The 19,071-nt window shown below is 59.7% G+C and overlaps 1 protein-coding gene and 1 pseudogene across 16 annotated transcripts; both read left to right on the forward strand.

Moving 5' to 3' along the window:
- The first annotated feature begins 116 nt into the window (after positions 1 to 116).
- On the forward strand, positions 117 to 297 carry LOC123392844 (annotated as a pseudogene).
- A 2,469-nt stretch (positions 298 to 2,766) lies between these two features.
- On the forward strand, positions 2,767 to 18,656 carry CERCAM (cerebral endothelial cell adhesion molecule). Of its 16 annotated transcripts, XM_045082504.1 has the most exons (19): positions 2,767 to 3,414; positions 4,067 to 4,246; positions 7,035 to 7,156; positions 7,794 to 7,867; positions 8,121 to 8,261; positions 8,490 to 8,646; positions 9,254 to 9,401; positions 10,776 to 10,886; positions 11,066 to 11,183; positions 11,727 to 11,861; positions 11,968 to 12,172; positions 13,302 to 13,421; positions 13,753 to 13,829; positions 13,931 to 14,037; positions 14,889 to 15,021; positions 16,449 to 16,576; positions 16,772 to 16,975; positions 17,342 to 17,600; positions 18,106 to 18,656. In XM_045082504.1, the coding sequence occupies exons 3-18, from the start codon at positions 7,117 to 7,119 to the stop codon at positions 17,598 to 17,600; spliced, it is 2,157 nt and encodes a 718-aa protein (XP_044938439.1). In that variant the 5' UTR covers positions 2,767 to 3,414; positions 4,067 to 4,246; positions 7,035 to 7,116; the 3' UTR covers positions 18,106 to 18,656. The 16 variants fall into 16 exon arrangements, with proteins under 16 accessions (XP_044938439.1, XP_044938446.1, XP_044938441.1 ...); XM_045082511.1 differs by lacking the exon at positions 7,035 to 7,156 and having other exon boundaries at positions 7,794 to 7,901; positions 8,147 to 8,261; XM_045082506.1 differs by lacking the exon at positions 2,767 to 3,414 and having other exon boundaries at positions 3,764 to 4,246.
- Positions 18,657 to 19,071: the final 415 nt, after the last annotated feature.

The raw sequence follows: 19,071 nt of genomic DNA on the forward strand, positions 1-19,071 counted from the left end.
GTGGCCCTGGACAAGTGACTCAACTTCTCTGAGCCTCAGTTACCAACTGTCCGCTGGTGTTGACGATGCGCCTGCTTTGTGAGGTTGCTGAGAAGGACGTGATCCAAGGGGAGGACAAGACTATCTTTTCAGGGATCATTTCTATAGTTTGTTACTGGAGAAGTTCCTCAGAAACTGTGAGGAAGATGCAGCATTCCCTCCCGAGTGGGAAGCCAGCTCTGTGATGGCCATTTGTCATCCATAATTGTCCTTCTCTTCCTTTGGGAGAGCGAGAGGGAGAGGGTGGCATGGAGTGGTCTCTGTCATTTAAAAAAAAAAAAAAAAGGATGGGCGCCTGGGTGGCTCAGTGGGTTAAGCCGCTGCCTTCGGCTCGGGTCATGATCTCAGGGTCCTGGGATCGAGTCCCGCATCGGGCTCTCTGCTCAGCAGGGAGCCTGCTTCCTCCTCTCTCTCTCTCTGCCTGCCTCTCTGCCTGCTTGTGATCTCTCTCTCTGTCAAATAAATAAATAAATAAAATCTTTAAAAAAAAAAATAAAAAATAAAAAATAAAAAATAAAAAAAAAAAGGATGAAAGCCAGAAGGGGGTCAGTGATCATAGAGTGCCTGGCATCTGCGAAGTGCCCAGAACTGAAGGGGTCAATACTTCTCCCTATCACCATGTTGCCGTCATCATCCTCAACGTCATGGAAATCCCTCTCCTTGCAAGATCAGAACCTCATGCTTTGGGCCTTCTAGTGTATAGCCTCCTTATTACAGATAGGGAAACTGAGGCCCAGAGTGGGGAAACACTGGCCCAGGGTCACGTGTCAAATTGGTGGCAGAGCATGAAGCAGCGCTCAGCCCCCGCCCCGCTGCCCCCAAGTCCCCCGTGAGATCCCCATCCCTTTCCCTCGCTCCCTCCCCGCTCAGGTCCTCGTCCCGGGGAGCTCGGGGTCGGGGGCCCTGGCACCCAGTCCCGCCCAGGCAGAGCCAGGGAGAGAAGAGGTGGCGGTGCCTGGAGGTGTAGGCGCAGAAGCCCGGCGCGTTCTCAGCCCCGGCTCTTTGTCTGTGGCTTTGTGATGGTAAGTGCCGCTCCTAAATCAGTTCTGTGACACCGTTATTGTTGCCCAGCGCGCAAAAAGTCTAAACTTTTCCCCTGAGGTCAAGAATGTGGCCGGTCCCCAAGCCGCCAGGAGCAGGGGCCTGGGTGGCTGGGGGTGGGGCTGGGGCCTCACCCCGAGCCGGGGCGAGATGTGGAGGGGAGGGGGTCAGCGGGAACAAAACGCTTTGAAATGCCTCCTCTCCATCACTGCCAACATTGTCCGCTGCCCGCGGGGGGCCTGGCACCGCCTCGCCGGGGCTCCGGCCCCCAGCCCTGGCCAGGCCCGGCCCGGCATCTGAAAATGGACAGAAGGTTATTGTCCCTCTTCGCAGTCCTTTGTCTGCCCCAGTTCCAGATGTCTAGGCTGGGACCAGGGAGCTGACCCATGGTGGGCAGGGGGAGAGGACAAAGGGGGAGAGCACGGGTCACTGCATCCTGAGGGGTCGTTCCCAGACCCCGAGATCCCACCCAGCCGAGGCCCAGTCACCTTCTGGGCTGTCTCAGCCCTGGCATTGTCCCCGTTCCCTTGTTCCTCTTCCCCCTCCCACCAGACCAGGTTCCTGGCTCAGGAGGGAAGGCCACGGGGTGCAGGAGTTAAGAGCGGGCTGCCTTGGGATCCCCACCGCTCTACCCCAGTCATTGCGATCCTGGGCAAACCGCAGTCCTCTGGCAGCCTGCTGTCCGCGTGGAGGTTCCACTGCCAGGGCTCATTGATTCACAAGGGGCGACTGAACCCTCCTGCATGCCAGCTCCGCCCTGGACATGGGGGGGACACGGGGCCGGGTGGGCCACTCAGACCCTTCCAGACTGCGGTTAGTAGTCCTAACAGAAAAGGGGTGATATCTGCTCCCCTCCTTGCCGGGTCCTGGGCCAACCACCTCACCTGTATTATCTTATCCTTTTCACAACAAAGTCCAGGAACACAATATTTTCCAGCTTTGGATGCTGAGGCTGGGGTGTCAAGTCACTCGCCCAAAGCTGGGCTGCTGGAAGCAGCAAAGCTGGGATTCTAGCCCAGGCTGACCCGTGGCCACGGACAGGAATGATCTGCTAATAAGCACTTGGAAGGTACTGAGCGCGGAGCCTGGCCTGGCTCCAGGAGCTGGTGCTGTGAACTCCACCAGTTACCCCATTTCACAGACCCGGGAAAAGGAAGTGGGGGTGGGGGGCAAGGAGCTTGGGGTGGGCGGAGGACTGAACTAGCACCACCACCAAGGGCTCCAGCTTGGGGAACCACCAGGGCAGCCCAGTTTATAACCCCAGCTCTGGGCGGGCTTGGGCAAGCCACTTAGACTCGCCACATCTCCCCTTCCTTATCTGTAAGATGAAAATCTTCCCTGCTTCACAGAACGTTGTGAAAATTAAATCAGTGAATACGGTTAAAGCACTCAGCACAGTGCCTGGTGCGCAGTAGGCAGTTCATGATAGCTTCTATTATTATTATTATTATTATTACTGTTACTATTTTATTGTTCTGAAGGGGCTCCCATTTGTCCCTTTGAAACTTCCTCTCACCTGGGGTCACCTGAGGACAAGGCTCTGGGGAAGGGAGGGGGTGTCAGGTGAACAGCTTTGGGGTGGCAGGGAGAGAGAGGCTTGGTCTTCTTGGGGTCTCTGGAAGTCTGTCCCCAGGCTGCTTCCCGGGGCAGGGCAGTGGAGAAGGGAGCTGGGCCCAGAGGAGTTAACAGTTTGCAGGCCCCGGGCCCAGCCGCCCTGCCACGCCGCAGCTACAGCCCGGGCAAGGATCTGAGCTGAGAAGCCAGGCCTGCTCCCTGATGGGCAAAACAGCTGGCTGCCCGGGGAAAACAGCTGGCCTTGCCCCAGCTTCCTGAGGACGGAGGCAGAACCTCAGAGGAGGATAGCTCCTCATCTGGGGTCCTGGGAGACCAGGGCATGGGCAAAAGGGAGAGAGGAGGTGGTCCACTGGGGTGGGTGTAGGCGTTGGGTGGGACCCCTGGAATTGAGCGGGTGTGGGCAGATAGATCCCTGGAGCAGAGGCCAACTTATGCGAGGTCTCAGTGGGATGCGCAGAGTGACTGCAGCTGGGCAAGGGGTCTCAGTCTCCCCTCAAAGAGGAGAGATGAGGGGCAGGGGAGCCGAGGGGAGGTCAAGCCTGCACTCGGCCGGCCCTGGGTCCTCATGGAACGGGGCTTGGAACCTGAGCTAGGAGGGAACCCAGGCGGGTCTCCTGGACTCCTAACCGCCGAGCTGCACCCAGGACCAGGAGCAAGGCATGGGCTCCTCCTCTGGGCAGGATGCTCGGCTCCCTTGACCACAAAGCAGGACAGGGGCCCAGAGAGCCCCCAACCCAGGAGACGTGAAGCTGGCAGCTGGTAAGAGCTCCGTCCACGCATTCTCTTCACCGTGGGCCCCTGTTCCTTGCCTGCTTGGCTGCCAGGCTGTGAGGACCCCTAAACTCGGGACCCTGTGTGGGCCCCCAGATACCTTCTGGCTACCATCGCGCACGGGCAGAGAAGCAGCACCCCCACGTGAGGTGGGGCAGGATAGGCCGTTGGGGGTAAACAGGTATAGCCAGAGTCCCCGCCTGCCTGGGCTCCTGGCCCCCAAGCCCCGCAGGCCAGACACCCCTAATTTCTTTCTGACCAAGGGGGCTTCTCTAGCCCAACTTCCTAACCTCCAGGAAGAGGGGGTCGGCCCCTACCTTGGGTGCACCCCCTCCCAGATGAAAGCCTCCCCACAAAGCCTTTGCCAGTGGGCAGGCCTTGGAGCAGAGGCTCCCAGCGAGGGGAGAAGGCGCAGGGGAGGGGGACAATTCTTTCAGGGTGTCTAGTGCCCAAAGCCAGACGAAAGCCTGAGGTGCTGGCGCCACCCCCTGGCTCTAGCCAGAACCACAAGGGCTGAAGGATGGCAGGAAAGATGCCGTTTTGGGTGGGCTGGGGGTGACCCAGAGCCTAGTAAGATGATGGTTCAGGGGTGGTCCGGACCTGTTCAGCCAGATGGGCCCAAACCATCATTTTTTTCCAGGCATATAATCCACACGACCTGGAGAATGAGGCCAGAGTCCCCAGAGAACAGCTGCTTCAAACCTCAGCCTGCATCACAATCGCCCAGAAGCCTTGTTGGTTTAACCTCCGCTCCCGCAGCGCGTCCGGTTCCCTGGGTATGAAGTGGGGCCTAGGAATTCGCATTTCTAACTATTTCCAGGTGAGGCTGATGCTGGCTGGGTCCGGGGACCGTGCTCCGACAACCCTGCTTCCGCATTTCTGTGAACTTGGCTCAATATTACCTCTGTAGAGTATTGCCTATTCTTATATTTTGAGGGAAAAAATGAGAGGAAATGGCCGCACAGATGCATGATCAGTCCACCAAATCAATATAAAGACTATATATTTATTTGGCAGAGAGCAAGAGAGCATAAGCAGGGGGAGCTGCAGGCAGAGGGAGAAGCAGGGAGCCTGATGCAAGGCTCTATTCCAGGACCCCAGGATCATGACCCAAGTGGGACGCGGACCCTTACCCGACGGAGCCCCCGAACGCCCCTCCACCATATTTCTAGTGAGAGCCCACTCTATGTCCGGCTGGCCCTGCTCTAGGGCTGAGCATAAAATGGTAAATCAGGGTCCCTGCCTCAGAATTCACAGCAAGGTAGATCTGGCATGTGATCCCCCCCTCTCCCGGGAGTCCAGAAGGTGGCTCAGAATAAGGTCCAGAAAGACCTCAAGTCACGTTCCACCAGCTTCTTCTCTGGTCTTCCCGCTTCAGTAACTAGCCCACCAGCAGGCCAGCTGCAAACCCATTGCCCTGATTCCTTGCTCCGATTCCCACATGCAGTCCCATGAGGCTGGGGGCTCTGCCCACCATCATCTCTCCCTGAATGTGGATTGCCTGCCTCCATCCTGGCCTTCATCGTCCACCCTCTGTGTGGCAGCCAGAGCAATCTTTTTTTTTTTTTTAAGACTTTATTTATTTATTTGACAGAGAGAGAGAGAGAGAGAGAGCAGCAAGAGGGAGTGGCAGGCAGAGGGAGAGGGAGGAGCAGGCTCCCCGCTGAGTAGGGAGCCTGATGGATACGGGGCTCCATCCCAGGACCCTGGGATCATGACCTGAGCCAAAGGCAGATGCTTAACCGAGTGAGCCACTCAGGCACTCCCAGAGCAATCTTTTTAAGACAAATCCCATCACTTCTCTGCTAACTTCCCACCCACGGGGTGTCTTCCTATTGCACTTAAAAAAAAAAAAAAAAAAAAATCCAGGGCCCCTGGGTGGCTCAGTGGGTTGAAGCTTCTGCCTTCAGCTCAGGTCATGATTGCTCTCTGCTCAGAGGGGAGCCTGCTTCCTCCTTCTCTCTCTCTGCCTGCCTCTCTGCCTACTTGTGATCTCTGTCTCTTTTTAAAAAAAAAAAAAATAAATCCCAACTCCTTCTGCAGTTTCAAGGCCCTAGGGGATCCTCACCTCTTCCCACTCCCCGCCAGACCTGTTCCGTCCCCGTGGAACGCGCTTCCCCCAGAACTGCCCCCAGCTGGCTCTCCTTGCTCCCTGAAATAGCTCCACTGACTTTGCTGCTCAATGTTGCCTCCCCCCCCGAGCTGCTCCCTGTTCCTTCCTGGTTCAATGTCACTCGCAGCACTTCCCTTTCTTGGAAACTATCTCTTAACGTCACGGTTTGCTTGCTTGCTTCCTGTCTGTCCCCTCACCCGAATGTGAGCCCCCTAGAAGCAGAGGTCGTCCACCTTCTACCTGCACAAGGCAGTGAGTACATGCTCAATAAATTCTTGTGGAATGAATGGGATAATGTAGGATATATAACGTCAGGGTATGGGCCCCGACATGGCATGCAAAAGGCTTTCCAGAAGAACCAAGTTTAGGCGGACACGAGAGGGCCTGTAGGAGTTGGCTAGAAAGACCAGTTCAGGCAGATGGAAGCAAAAAAAGGCGGGGGGCACCTGGGTGGCTCAGTGTGTTAAGCCTCTGCCTTTAGCTCAGGTCATGATCTCAGGGTCCTGAGATAGAGTCCTGCATTGGGCTCTCTGCTCAGCAGGGAGACTGTTTCCCCCTCCCTCTCTGCCTACTTGTGATCTCTGTCGGTCAAATAATAAAATCTTAAAAAAACAAAAAGGATGTGGGACGGTCCTAAAGCATGGAATGTTCAGGAAACTGTACCTTGTCCAGACTGGCTTGAGCAGGAGATTAGAGGGGAAGGGAGAGGTAGGGGAGGGAAGAAGAGTTGGAGAAGGCCCATGTGGGGCCTCCGTGCTCCCAGTGGGCAGTCCCTATAGGGTGGAAACCACTGGATTTAGAAAGGGTGGCTGCAGGTAGAACAGTTTCCAGGGAGAACGCTTGCGGGGCAGGTCTCTGGGAGACCCCGCAGGCCCCATGAGTGGTGCTGGTGCCCTGAGTCAGGCAGGAAGGAAAGAGCTGACCATGTGGGGCAGGAGATCCTGAGAAGGCGGGTGAGGTGATGGGATGGGCGTGCCTGTCATCAGGAACACCCGGCTCTCCAGCTTGGGGACAGGGAGGCTGAGGTGCCGTTCTCTAGACTGAGGAGGCCACGGTTGGCGGGGAGCACGTTTGGGGAGGAAAGTTGGGGTTCTGTCTGAACAGGTGGAATCTTGGGGTGCCTGGCTGGCTCAGCTGGTAGAACATGGGACTCTAGATCTCAGGGTTGTGAGGTTGAGCCCTGCACTGGGTGTAGAGTTGACTTAAAAAACAAAAACAAAGTGGAGACACATGTGGGTTTTCTAGAAAGACAGAGTGGCCCATGTGGTCAGCTGCTGAAACGAGCCCTCTTAGATGAGGAGGCAATGTCCGTTGAGAGGAGTGACCAGCAGGACCCTGGTCTTGGCAGAGCAGTTCGGCCAGAGCAGCCGCGACGGGAGATGAGGAAGGGAGTCCTGGAGCAAAGCACAGATCCCCGTGCCAGAGGTTCGGAGGGAGAGAGAGAGAGGGCTGTGGCTGGGGGCCAGCAGGCAGCTTGGCATTTTCCTCTTTTAAGCTGGGAGAGATTTAAGTCCTTTGGAATGTCACAAGAAGCACCCAGAAGAGAGGGAGGCTGAGGATCCAAGAAGGGCAAGGGGATGGCATTTGGAGCTTCGGGACCTTTCCATCATGAGGAGGGTGAGGAAGGGGGGTGTCTTCCCTTATACCAGGCAGTGAGAGCTGAGGCAGGCTTGGGGGCAGGGAATGGAGATTTGGAGACTGGGAATGAGCGCTCTCACGTGAGGGCTTCTCTTTTCTGCGAAAAGTGGCAGAGATCCTCGCAGGAGTGCGGGTTTCAGGAGCTGTGAGGAGGCGGGGCAGGAGCACATGGAAACTGGCCGGTTGGGTTGGGCCGGGCGAGAGTCCAGCTGAGAGTGGAAATCCTGGGTCTATAGTAGCCACACTGTGCCAAAAAGCAAGATGGTTACAGGGTTTTCCCAGGCAGGGATGATGGGGGTACCCACAGGCAAGGGAGTCAGTGACAGGATGGGTCACTGGATGGACTGCGGAAGGAGGAAGGGGACAGTGGGAGGCATTGGTGCACTCAGAGGAGAAGGAGGAGAAAGAGAACTTGAGGCCAAAGAAGAATTTGGGAGCCCCTGTGACCAATAGGGTGGTCTGAGGCTCTGGGACGACTCCAGGACAGGTCAGGTGGGGCAAACACAGCTTGGCTTCAGAAATGGAATTCCCATTCTGGGGCTGGGTGTGCCTTCCGACCAGAGGCCACCATGCAAGGGAGGGACTCTTCCATGAGGCCTCAGACCTTTCATTGCAGGGCCACTGGCCGCCAAAGCTTTGACTGGGACCTGCTGTAAGTTTGGGAGACACGCTGAAGACCAGGAATCCCAGGTTCGATGCCCCTACAAGGCTGCCTGGTAACCAGGCAAGTTCATCCCTTGCTGGTTCCCCACCCTTCCCCTACCAGCAAAGATAGGGTGCACAGGCTTAGCCCTCTTCCCTGACCCTGGGAAGAGCCTGAACGGAGACCCAAAGATGATCTAGAAAAGTAGACCCCCGCGCCCCCCCCAACCCCTCCACGCAGCCCATGGGTTGGGGGTGAATGGAAGGGGAGCCTGGCTTCTTCTCCAGTCCTGTCTTCTAGCCCCAGCAACTCTTTCCCGGCGTCAGGCTCCATGCAGAGAGAAGCTTCGAGTGCATTCATTCTTTCCCAGCATCACTGCAAACCCATCCACAGATGAGGACCAGAGGCTCAGGGAAAGTGGCCAGTCTGCGATCACAGCAGGTACTGAGCTGGAGTCTGCCACTGGAGCCTTCAGGCCTCTCCCTTTCTGCCCTCTCCGAGGGGAAGCTGGAGCCCCCTCTCCATCTCAGCTGGGGCCTCGGGACCGCGACTCTGCTGCAGGGGAGGCTACACCTCCTGCTTTGAGCAGGGCGGGTCACGGTGCAGCCTCTGGGATGCCCCCTGGACCTACTACACTCAGCCTGAGCGTGGGCTTTGATCTCTTAAAAGGCGGGAGCAGCGCCGGCGCTGACCGCGGAGGAGAGGAGGACTACACGTGGAGGACGGCGGCCTCGGGACCAATCTGGATGGCGCGCGGAGGTCCTCGAGGACCCCCACCTGCCTCCCCCGCCGTGGGGTGTCACCGCGCAGGTCTGCGAAGTTCCGCGTGAGTCCGCCAGAGGGCGCCTAGGGGGCGGAGGCGGGGCGGGAGCGGGGAGCCCGGCTAGGGCCGCGGCAGGTCGGTCCCGCCCCGCGGGGCTGCCGCTTAGGTCCGGGGGACGGGTGGGTGGCCGGGGAATCCGGACTCAGGGGCGTCGGACGCTCACTACAGCCGGATTCCGGGGGATGAACGCACCGGGCTTCGGAGTGGAGCGTTCTCGGGCGCCAGGGCGGCTCGGACGCCGTCCCCCCAGACCCTCCCCTGGGTCCCCCTTCACCCCCCCACCCCCGGCGCCCAGCCGGGATGGGGCTGCCCCTGGGTCGCGCGTGGGGCGGGTCTCCGAGCTCTGGCCCCCGCAGCCCCTGGCCCAGGAGAGGACACTTGAGAATCAGCGAGTAGCGGGTGGGAGGGAGAGCCCGGTCTTGGGGGGTACGCTCCCTCCTCCTCCTCGGGTTGCCTCGGTCCCTCCCTGGCCCCAGGCCCCGCCCCACCCCGGCCGCCCCGCCCACTCCCCTCCGCCGGGCCCGAGCCCCGGGGGCAGCCGCCGCCGCCGTAGCGCCCGCCATGCCCGTCGCGCCCGCCGCCCCGCTGCTCCAGCTGCTGCTCCTGCTAGGGCCGTGGTCCCAGGCTGAGGACGTCGTGGAGCCGCCGCTGCCCGCCGTGGTCCTTACCATCCTGGCCCGCAATGCCGAGCACTCACTGCCCCACTACCTGGGCGCGCTGGAGCGGCTGGACTACCCCCGGGCCAGGCTGGCCCTCTGGTGAGAGAGACCGGGCACTGGCACCCTCTGGGCATGTACCCCCCCTTCCCGCCCCACAGATAGCCTCCACCCCACCCCCATGACCCCGTCAGCGTGGTCCAGACACCACCCAGACTGGCCCCTCCCCTGGCAGACAGGCCCCGCCCGGTCCTGAGCCCCTGGACCAGAACCCTTATCCCCTGAGCCCTGCAGACTGACCTCTGAGGCTTAGGTTGACGCCGGAACACTCACTCCAACCCCTACTCCTCTGGGGACCTCCTCTGGCTTTAAGTTGTGTCCTCTTGCCCCAGCCTCAGAGCCCAAACTCAAACCCCCGTGCGCCCTGTGGTTGACTTGACCTGGAGCAGAGCAGGCAGGAAGGGCTGGTGTGCCCTGGGTCCCCACGTGGCAGAGATCAGCAGAACTGGGGGTTCCTGGGGAGCAGGTGAGGGTGCTGTCTGGCTCCGTGCTTCTCTGCAGGGGGCCATCAGACCTGCTCCTCCTTCCTGGGGCTGGTTCCAGCCTCTCTGTGGAGGGTCTGGGTCCTTCCAGCTAGTCCCCCCCCACCCCCCAGAGCCCCTTCCCTAGAGTCTCTTTCCCAGGCGTCCCCACAGCTCCCTGGAATCAGAGGCCCCAGTCTGTGAAAGCCAAAGCAGGGAGGAGTCCCAAGCTGAGGTTGGGGATAGACTGGAGGACTGACCAGCAACCCCCCCCCCCCAGCACATCCAAGTTGCACGGGTGGAGGCCGGGCCTGGGGAGGCTGCCCACAATTACCACAGTTTGGGAGTTAGTTCCCACCCCTACAGGACTTGACACGTAGTTAGTCTTCAGTTCTGGGGAATTGGCTTAAAGGGGCAGTATCTCCTAAAACTTGGGATCTTGGCTAAGCTCTCTGCACCCCCCCTCTGTCTTGGGAGCCCCTTCTGCAGAGGAGAGGTTATACTCTGCGGCCGCGGAGTGCAGGCCCACCAGCACTTCTCAGGGATGTTCGCAGGAAGGATTGGTCCTTATTACAATTTTCAGGCGGAGGGAAGCAGCAGGTCTTCTGTCCGATCCTAACTCAGAGAAGGGGAGGGACGATCTCCCAGCCCAGCTGCTTTGTCTTTCAAACGCATTTGTGTTCTGGTGTCTCAGCCTGTGAGCCAGGCAGGACAGCCGGTATCCCTTCCAGAGGGAGAGAGAGAAGCCTCTAGATGGACGGGACTCGCCTGAGGTCACACAGTGGGTCACCGACCTGTGCCCTGGACCTGGGGGCTTGCCTTACTCTGTAGCACACTTCCTTCCCCCGCAGCACCCAAGCCTTGGCAGCATTGGTGCTCCAGGGGCCAAGGCTGCCTGGGGGTTTGGCCCTTCTATGGCGGTGCCCCCTCACCCTTCTTCCTCCCGTGTCCCCAGGTGTGCCACGGACCACAACACGGACAACAGCACGCAGATGCTGCAGGAGTGGCTGGCTGCTGTGGGGGACGACTATGCCGCTGTGGTCTGGAGGCCCGAGGGGGACCCCAGGTGGTGATGGGGGAAGGGTTCTTGGGAAGAGGGTGACAACCACAACCCAGAGAGGAAAAGAGACAGCCAGACAGCCAGACAGCCAGAAGCCACCGCCTCCAGGCCAGGGCTCTCTCTACTGCCCTGCCACGCAGGGGACCGCGTGCACCTGACAAATTTCTCATCTCTTCACCTCTCAGGTCCTACCCAGACGAAGAGGGTCCCAAGCACTGGACCAAAGAAAGGCACCAGTTTCTGATGGAATTGAAACAGGAAGCCCTGACCTTTGCCAGGGACTGGGGGGCTGACTACATCCTGGTAAGAAAGCCTGGCTAGATGGGTTTCCCACAGGTGGCAATATCTGTCCCTGACAGAAGTCTCGGTGTGACTTACCCACCTGTGGGCTGGACCCTTCTGCTAGCAACCTGGATTGGAGCCCAGCTTGGATCCCTGTGCTTGAGGGCAGATTGGCTACGAAGCCAATCCCTGAGATAGACTGCAGGGTGTATACTGAGCCTAGGTTCCTGGGCTAGAGCCCGGAGTATAAACTGAGTTTGGTTCCCCAGATGAGAACTCAACATAGGTCTTTGGCTCTACTCCCAAAGTCAGATCTAGAATAAAAGCTCCTTGATCAGCAGCTCAGGCTGAATCTCTGGCCCCGATCCTAGAGCCAGTGCTGCAGACCAGATCCTTGGTGCAGAAACAGACCTACTGGTTTACAGGTTAGAACTCACTGACAGGACGCCACTGGATCCCGGGAGACATGCAGGGGTCTCTGGCAATCTGGAGGGATCCCACTCAGTGACTCCTTGGGGGTACTGCCCAGGCAAGGCTGAGGTCTGTGACAAGCCCTCCGAAAAGTTTGCAGATACAGACAACATTCTGACCAACAACCAGACGCTGAGGCTTCTGATAGAGCAGGGGCTGCCCGTTGTGGCCCCGATGCTGGACTCCCAGACCTACTACTCCAATTTCTGGTGCGGGATCACACCCCAGGTAAGGCTGGGGATGGAGGCCTCGGGGGTCTATGGGCCATGGCAGGGGGCACAGTGTTCTGGGGATGGAAGGGTTCTGTCATGGTGAGAGCAACCCCTTTCCCCAGGGCTATTACCGTCGCACGGCTGACTACTTCCCCACCAAGAACCGCCAGCGCCGGGGCTGCTTCCGGGTCCCTATGGTCCATTCTACCTTCCTGGTGTCCTTGCGGGCTGAGGGGGCAGCCCAGCTCGCCTTCTACCCTCCTCATCCCAACTACACCTGGCCCTTCGACGATATCATTGTCTTCGCCTATGCCTGCCAGGCCGCTGGTAAGGACCAGCTCTCTGTGAGGACCCTTGGAGGCCTCTAGGGCTTTGCACATGCTGTTCCCTCTGTTTTGCATGCCCTTCCCCGGTCTCCAATCTCCAGTCCATCCTGTTAAACTCCTGTTTGTCTGGGTCGTAGCCTTTCTTGAGCCTGCTCCCCTGGGAGGTTAGATGTCCTTCTGGTTCCCCACCATGGCACTTTCACATATTCCTTCATTAGGCAAATATTTATGGAGCACCCACCATGTGCCAGGCGCTGGGGAGACAGTGGTGAGTAAAGTCAGGCAGTCACTGAACTTCCGGTCCAGTCTGTCCAAGGATCACACCAACCAATGTCCGATCACAGCCATGATGGGAAGGAACGCTTCTTAATTCTACATGCTCAGAGAGCTTAGACCAGAGTAGGTCTGGTCAGGGAAGGCTTCCTGAAGTGTGTGAACTTTGAGGCTGAGATCTGAAGTATGGGAAAGCATTAAGTGCCAGAAAGAACATTTTGGGCAACAGGACAGCAGGTGCAAAGGCCCTGTGGTAGCAGGCAATGTAAGAAGGCAGGTGACAGGTGCACAGTAAGTGAGAGGAAGCATGGCAGAGGTAGGCAGAGCCAGCTTATGTGGCCCTGACTGGCAAGCATCTGGTCTTTATTTTTATTTATTAAAGATTTTATTTATTTATTTGACAGAGAGAGATCACAAGTAGGCAGAGAGGCAGGCAGAGATAGAGGGGGAAGCAGGCACCCCGCAGGCACCCCGCCGAGCAGAGAGGCATGAGAAGGGTGTGGGGCCGCTCCTGGGGTCTGGGCATGAGAAGATGGGGCTGGATCCAGGCGGGGCGGCAGGGTCGGGGGGTGGGGCCTTGAGCGGGTAGGGGCAATGGCCTGGCCCGCGGACTGTGGTCAGATGGGAGTTCGCTTGCTCCTCCCTCCCCATGACCCCCAGGGGCAGGGCTCTGTCCTGCTCACCCCCATCCCCCCCCCACCCAGCTGGTGCTCTAGACCTGTCTGTTGAATGTGTAAGCCCTCTCAGTTAGAAGGGTGCCTTAGACATTGTCCCTCCAACCCCACAGTAGGGGACGCCTGCCTTGGATCCCGAGAGCCCTGCCCCCGCCCTAGCCCTCACTTGGCCTCTCTCCACAGGGGTCACGGTCCACGTGTGCAATGAGCACCGTTACGGGTACATGAACGTGCCCGTGAAATCCCACCAGGGGCTGGAGGACGAGAAGGTCAACTTCATCCACCTAATCCTGGAAGCGCTGGGTGAGGGCAGGGAGCCGAGATGCTGGCCTGCAGCCACGCTGGCCTCCCACCCCCTTGGGCCCCTTCTCCGGGGCTCCAGACCTGACTGGGCAGTGGGCTTGGGGTCCCGGCCTCCCCTCTAACTTAGTCCCTGACTCTGGGCAAGTCCTTCTCCTTGCTAAGCCTCGGTGTGCCCGTCTATGACAGAGGCAGGTGGGTCCTATGATTTCTGAGGGCCCTTCCTCCTGGGTGTTCCGAGGGGGCAGGGGTATACGGGGGGTCACGGGGACTGCAGGGTCACTGTTGCCAAGAGCCAGTAGGGATTCATGATGGGGGGCACTTTCCTCTGCAGTGGACGGGCCCCCCATGCAGGCCTCAGGGCACGTGTCCCGGCCCCCAAAGAGACCCAGCAAGATGGGGTTTGATGAGGTAAGTTCCCTCCGCCCACAAAGCTGGGGTCAAGAAGTGGGTGGGCTCTCCCCTCCCGCTGCACCCACCCCTCCGGCACCCACCTTCCCTGCCTCCTCCAGGTGTTTGTCATCAGCCTGGCCCGCCGGCCCGACCGCCGAGAGCGCATGCTAAGCTCGCTCTGGGAGATGGAGATTTCTGGGCGGGTGGTGGAAGCTGTGGACGGCCGGTGAGGCTCCCCGGGGGGGCGGGGTCCTGGGCAGCTGGGGGAGCAGCGTGGTCCCCCGGACCTCCCTGGGGATGGGAAGAACAGACAAATGAACGGAATGAGCTGGCTGTCCAGGAGGTGCTCAAACAGGGAGAGTGCCGGGACAGAGGAAACAGGGGCAGCCCACCCCCCCCCAACCCGGCCTGCTGGAAGGAGAGAGCACGGCTTAAGGCCTGGAATCTGGAGCCCCTAGGCTTCCATTCCGGCTCTGCCACTTACCAGCTGGGTGACCTCTGGCAAGTCACTGGTCCCTCCCAGCCCCGCTGTGTGAATGGCACATAATTGTGCCTTCCTCGTAGGACTTGTAAGGGCTCGGTGAGGATTTAGCCAGGGCCTGGCACATGGGAAGTATTGCAAAGGTTACATGTCTTTATTATTATCAGGCTTAGTCTTCTCTGTCATGGACTGAGGGCCCTGACGGGTGGGGGAGGGGGTGGAGGCCAGTGTCGGGGGGAACCGGCGCTCACACGGCTGCACTCGCCCGCGGTGTCGGCCCCTCGTGCCCCCCGCCCTTGCGACGGCAGGATGTCCATCCTCTCCTCGGCCCTGTCCCCCATGTTCATCCTGGGGACCGTGTCCCTCAGGCTGCTGCCCGTCTCCCCATCTTCTGTTCCCGCCCTCGAGAGTCACCCCGACCTTGGGTGGCTCTGGTTTCCCGGGTTGTCACCAGTGTCTTCAGGCCACACGAAGCAGTAATAAGGCCGAGACCTTTAAATTAAACTCCAGTGTGACGGCCCCCAATGGGCACAGGCCAGGCACCCCTGGCAGGCCCCGTCAGGCACGCCTCACCCCATGATTCCCGTCTCCCTCAGGACACTCAACAGCAGTATCATGAGGAACCTCGGCGTGGACCTGCTGCCTGGCTACCAGGACCCCTACTCGGGCCGCACCCTGACCAAGGGCGAGGTGGGCTGCTTCCTCAGCCACTACTCCATCTGGGAGGAGGTGAGGACGCTGTCCCCGCAGGGAGAGCCGTGGCGGGGCACCCTGTTCATGGCTGTGTGCTCCGCACCCCGGGGCACCGATGGGTGAATGGATAAACCAAGGAAGACCTGGTCAGGCCCTTTAAACCTTCTGTGTGTTCAGCCCTGTGCCGTGTCTGTTCTGTAGTCTCTGCGGAGCGCGTCCTGTGGGCCAGGAGAGCTGCGAATACAGAGGGGAACAAGGAATAGGTCCTCTCTCCCTTTCGGGGGCTCAGGGACCAGAGCGGGCCACGGAAACCAGGGAAGAACCAACTTTGCCGTGGAAGGGAGATGTACAGACTGTCCTGGAGGGTGGATTGGCCAGAATTCCTGGCCTGGTGTGGGGTCGGGGTGGGCCTCACCACTGAGGGTCAGTGAGAAGAGCCTTCTGGGCAGAGGAAAACAGGGGAGGCAAAGGCCCTGGGGCAGACAGGAGCTGTGTGTCAGGGCATGGGAAGAAGAAAGGGCTCAGGCTTGGCCTGGAAGCCTCAGCTCAGGGCGGGGGGTGGGTGAACACTGGTGAGAGGTCACTGGCTGGCCACCGCAGGAGGGACCAGGGGACTGGCCCTTAAGGGGCACGTGCCCCCTCTAGGAGGCAGCACCCAGATCCACTCCTTATTTTTACTTTCCACTGTAGCCAAAATAGGAGCACGTGAGCTTATATTTGTTTATCGTCTATTGTTCCTTTTTGTTGTTATGGTTAAGATTTTATTTATTAATTTGACAGAAGGAGAGAGCACAGGCAGGCAGAGCAGCAGGCAGGGGGAGTGGGAGAGGGAGAAGCCGGCTCCCCATGGGGCAGGGTGCCCAGTGCAGGGCTCAATCCCAGGGCCCCAGGATCACGACCAGAGCCAAAGGCAGATGCTTAACAACTGAGCCACCCAGGCGCCCATCTTCTGCTGTCCCTGAACAGATTGAAGCATGACTTCCATTTCATCATTTACTGAGCTGATTTCATGTTCTTTTCACATTTCCAGAAGTTACAAAAATACTTTTTCTTAGGGACCGTGAGGGCTTAGGTCTTCCTCCCACCCCCAGCCAGCCCAGCTTCCTTTAGGACAGCTCAGGAGGCCGTGTGAGGAGCTGGGCCTGGAGTTTCCCTACTACAGCACAGGGACATCATGTGTCCTGCCTCCCGAGGGTCCCCGGGATCTAGCAGCACTCAGTGAACACAGCAAAGGTTATGATTGCCATCACGAGTCTGCTTGGAGAGCTAGACTCGGGCCCTGGAGGACTTCAGTCCCTGGGCGGTGGGAGCCCCAGCAGGCTTTGGAGCAGCTGAGGGACGGGGCCAGGTCTGAGCCTTTGCCATATAACAGAGGCCAGGGAAAGTCTATCAGTGTCAGGCGGGGAAAGGGGACATCTAAAGAGCCACCCCCGTGTTGTGTGTCGCCCCCCCCATTATCACAGGTGGCGGCCAGGGGTCTGGCCCAGGTCCTGGTGTTTGAGGACGACGTGCGTTTTGAGAGCAACTTCCGGGGGCGACTAGAGCGGCTGATGGAGGAGGTGGAGGCAGAGAAGCTGCCGTGGGACCTCATGTAGGCAGCCTGCACCTGCGGGAGGGGGGTGGGGGGTCTGGGGGGCGAGGAGCGGCCTCTGGGGCTCTGCCTTCTGCTGGGAGCCTGTTCAGTCCTCCCCACTGAGCCTGGCCCGTGGGATGTGATTGGGGAAGGGGTCCTTGGACACCCTGGGGACCTACAGTGATTCCTGGTTCCCCTCGGGGTCACCCGCAGCTACCTAGGTCGGAAGCAGGTGAACCCCGAGGAGGAGGCCGCTGTGGAGAGGCTGCCGCATCTGGTGGTGGCGGGGTACTCCTACTGGACCCTGGCCTATGTCTTGAGCCTGGCGGGAGCTCGCAAGCTGCTGGCCTCCCAGCCCCTGCGCCGAATGCTGCCTGTGGACGAGTTCCTGCCCATCATGTTTGACCGGCACCCCAAGTGAGTCTCCGACGGGGGCCGGGCAGGGTCAGCTCATCCGGGGAACCCACCACGGTCAGGGCAGCCAGGGAGACTGAGGCTGGGTCACTTCTTTGAGGTCACTGAGGAGGAGCCTGGCCCGGCCCTGGAGTCACACCAACCTAGGTGTAAATTCTGGGCTGCCTGTGTGGTTCTTAGTCAAGCCCCGTCCCTGTGGTGGGCCTCAGTTTCCCCATCTGGAAAATGGGGAGACTAGAAACCCTACTTCTTGAGTTTGTTGTGCAGTCTTGAGGGCGAGGTCTGTGAGGAGTCCGGCTCCGGGCAGGCGTGCGGTGTGGCTGGCGGGGCCCACCTCAGCCCACCTGAGCCTCCCACCCCGCCCCACAGCGAGCAGTACAAGGCGCACTTCTGGCCACGGGACCTGCGCGCCTTCTCTGCCCGGCCGTTGCTTGCTGCCCCCACGCACTACGCAGGGGACGCCGAGTGGCTCAGCGACACGGAGACATCCTCGCCCTGGGACGATGACAGCGGCCGCATCGTCAGCTGGAGTGGCTCTCACAAGACCCTGCGTGACCCCCGCCTGGACCTGGCTGGCAGCAGTGGGCACAGCCTCCCCACGCCACCCCACCCCCGGGATGAGCTCTAGGTGAGTGTGGGGCCGGGAAGAAGACCCCAGCCCCGTGTGCCTCGGTGTGCTCTCCCCTTCTAGGCTGTCTCCGGGTCTCTGTTTCCCCTTCTCAGCCTGCCTTCTCGCCTCCCGCTCTCTGGCTGTGCTCTGCCCTTCTCTGTGGCTCCCTGCATTTCTCTACCTCGTGCTCTCTCTCTTTCTCTCCGCTTCTGTCTCTCTCGGACCTTCTCTGTGTCTTCTTTCTTTTTTAAGATTTTTTTTTTACTTATTTGAGAGAGAGAGAGAGAGATGAGCAGCAGAGGGAAAGGGAGAAGCAGGCTCCCTGCTGAGCAGAGACCCCCCCCCACCCCCCACCCCCCCGCAATGTGGGAATCCATCCTAGGACCCTGAGATCATGACCTGAGCTGAAGGCACCCGTTTCACCGACTGAGCCACACAGGCCCCCTGTGTCTTCTTCTGTCTCTGCCTCTGGACATCAGGCTCTAGTTCTACTTCTCTCTTCTTGTCTCTTCCATCCCACCAGGGCCAGGCAGTGACTCCAGAGGACCACCCAGGGGAGCAGGCTGCCGCTGGCCAGGGACCAGAGTTGGAAATAGCTTCAGGAGTCGCCACCAGGAGCCGCAGACCCCACAGAGACCCGACTGTCACCTTAGGCATGGCCACTTTGTCTTCTGGCTCTCTCTTGCATTGGGAGAAACCACTCCAAGATGGGCCCCTTCTCTGAAAGTCATGGAGAGAGAAGGCAGGGCTCACAGGCCCTCTCACCCTGCCTGGTCTGACTCAGCGCCTGGGGTGAAGGGAAGGAGGGAGCTCCCCAGCCTTCAGTTTCAAGCTGGACAGATGCCGGGAGCCCTGCCCTCTCCGTGGACCCAACCGCTGGGGCCCCGCCGCCACCTTCTACCTCCACCCCAGCCCCCTCCCCACTCGACACCTGGGTCTCACTTGCCAGGGCCCAGTCCTCTCCCCCGGCCACTGGGAAGTGCAGGGAGGTGGGAAGAGAGCCCTTGCAGGCCTGGCACCCAGCACAGAGTAGGCCCTCAATAAAAGCCAGCTGGTGTTTGCACTTTAGGCAAACTCCTGGACTAGCCTCTTTGTGTGTCCTGGGGTCTGGGAGGGAAGGGCTCCGGATCCATGGATGGGCTGTTGGAGCCACACAGAGGGGAGGGCAGCCTGGGGGAGGAGTCAGGCCGACCTGGGATCACCATCTCCTTGCTAGGTGATCTTGGATGGGATGCCATCCCTCCCTGGGTCCTAGTGTGCTCGGTGAAGGGGACATGGAAGAGAAGCACGGCAGGGACTGGGTGGGTATAAAATAGCCAGACCCGGAGCCCAGCCCACAGTGAATACTCACGCACTGGGGCAGTCCTGGGCATCACCAGCCCCACCTTGCTGGGCAGGGTGGGCTCAGACCCGGGGCTGCGGAGCCTCCTCCCCTTTGACTCTTTGCTTTGTGCAGGGGCTGCCCTGCCCTGGAGAGGGATGGGGAAGA

The sequence above is a fragment of the Mustela putorius genome, unplaced genomic scaffold, assembly GCF_011764305.1.
Source record: "Mustela putorius furo isolate JIRA1106 unplaced genomic scaffold, ASM1176430v1.1 tig00000596_pilon_pilon_pilon, whole genome shotgun sequence".
Classification (NCBI taxonomy): Eukaryota; Metazoa; Chordata; class Mammalia; order Carnivora; family Mustelidae; genus Mustela; species Mustela putorius.

Coding starts and splice junctions, on each gene's coding strand:
- CERCAM (XM_004757203.3), top strand. CDS start 6,844: ATGTCCGTTGAGAGGAGTGACCAGCAGGACCCTGGTCTTGGCAGAGCA. Junction 14,038..14,888: donor GTGGAAGCTGTGGACGGCCG/GTGAGGCTCCCC, acceptor CGTCTCCCTCAG/GACACTCAACAGCAGTATCA. Junction 15,022..16,448: donor ACTACTCCATCTGGGAGGAG/GTGAGGACGCTG, acceptor CCATTATCACAG/GTGGCGGCCAGGGGTCTGGC.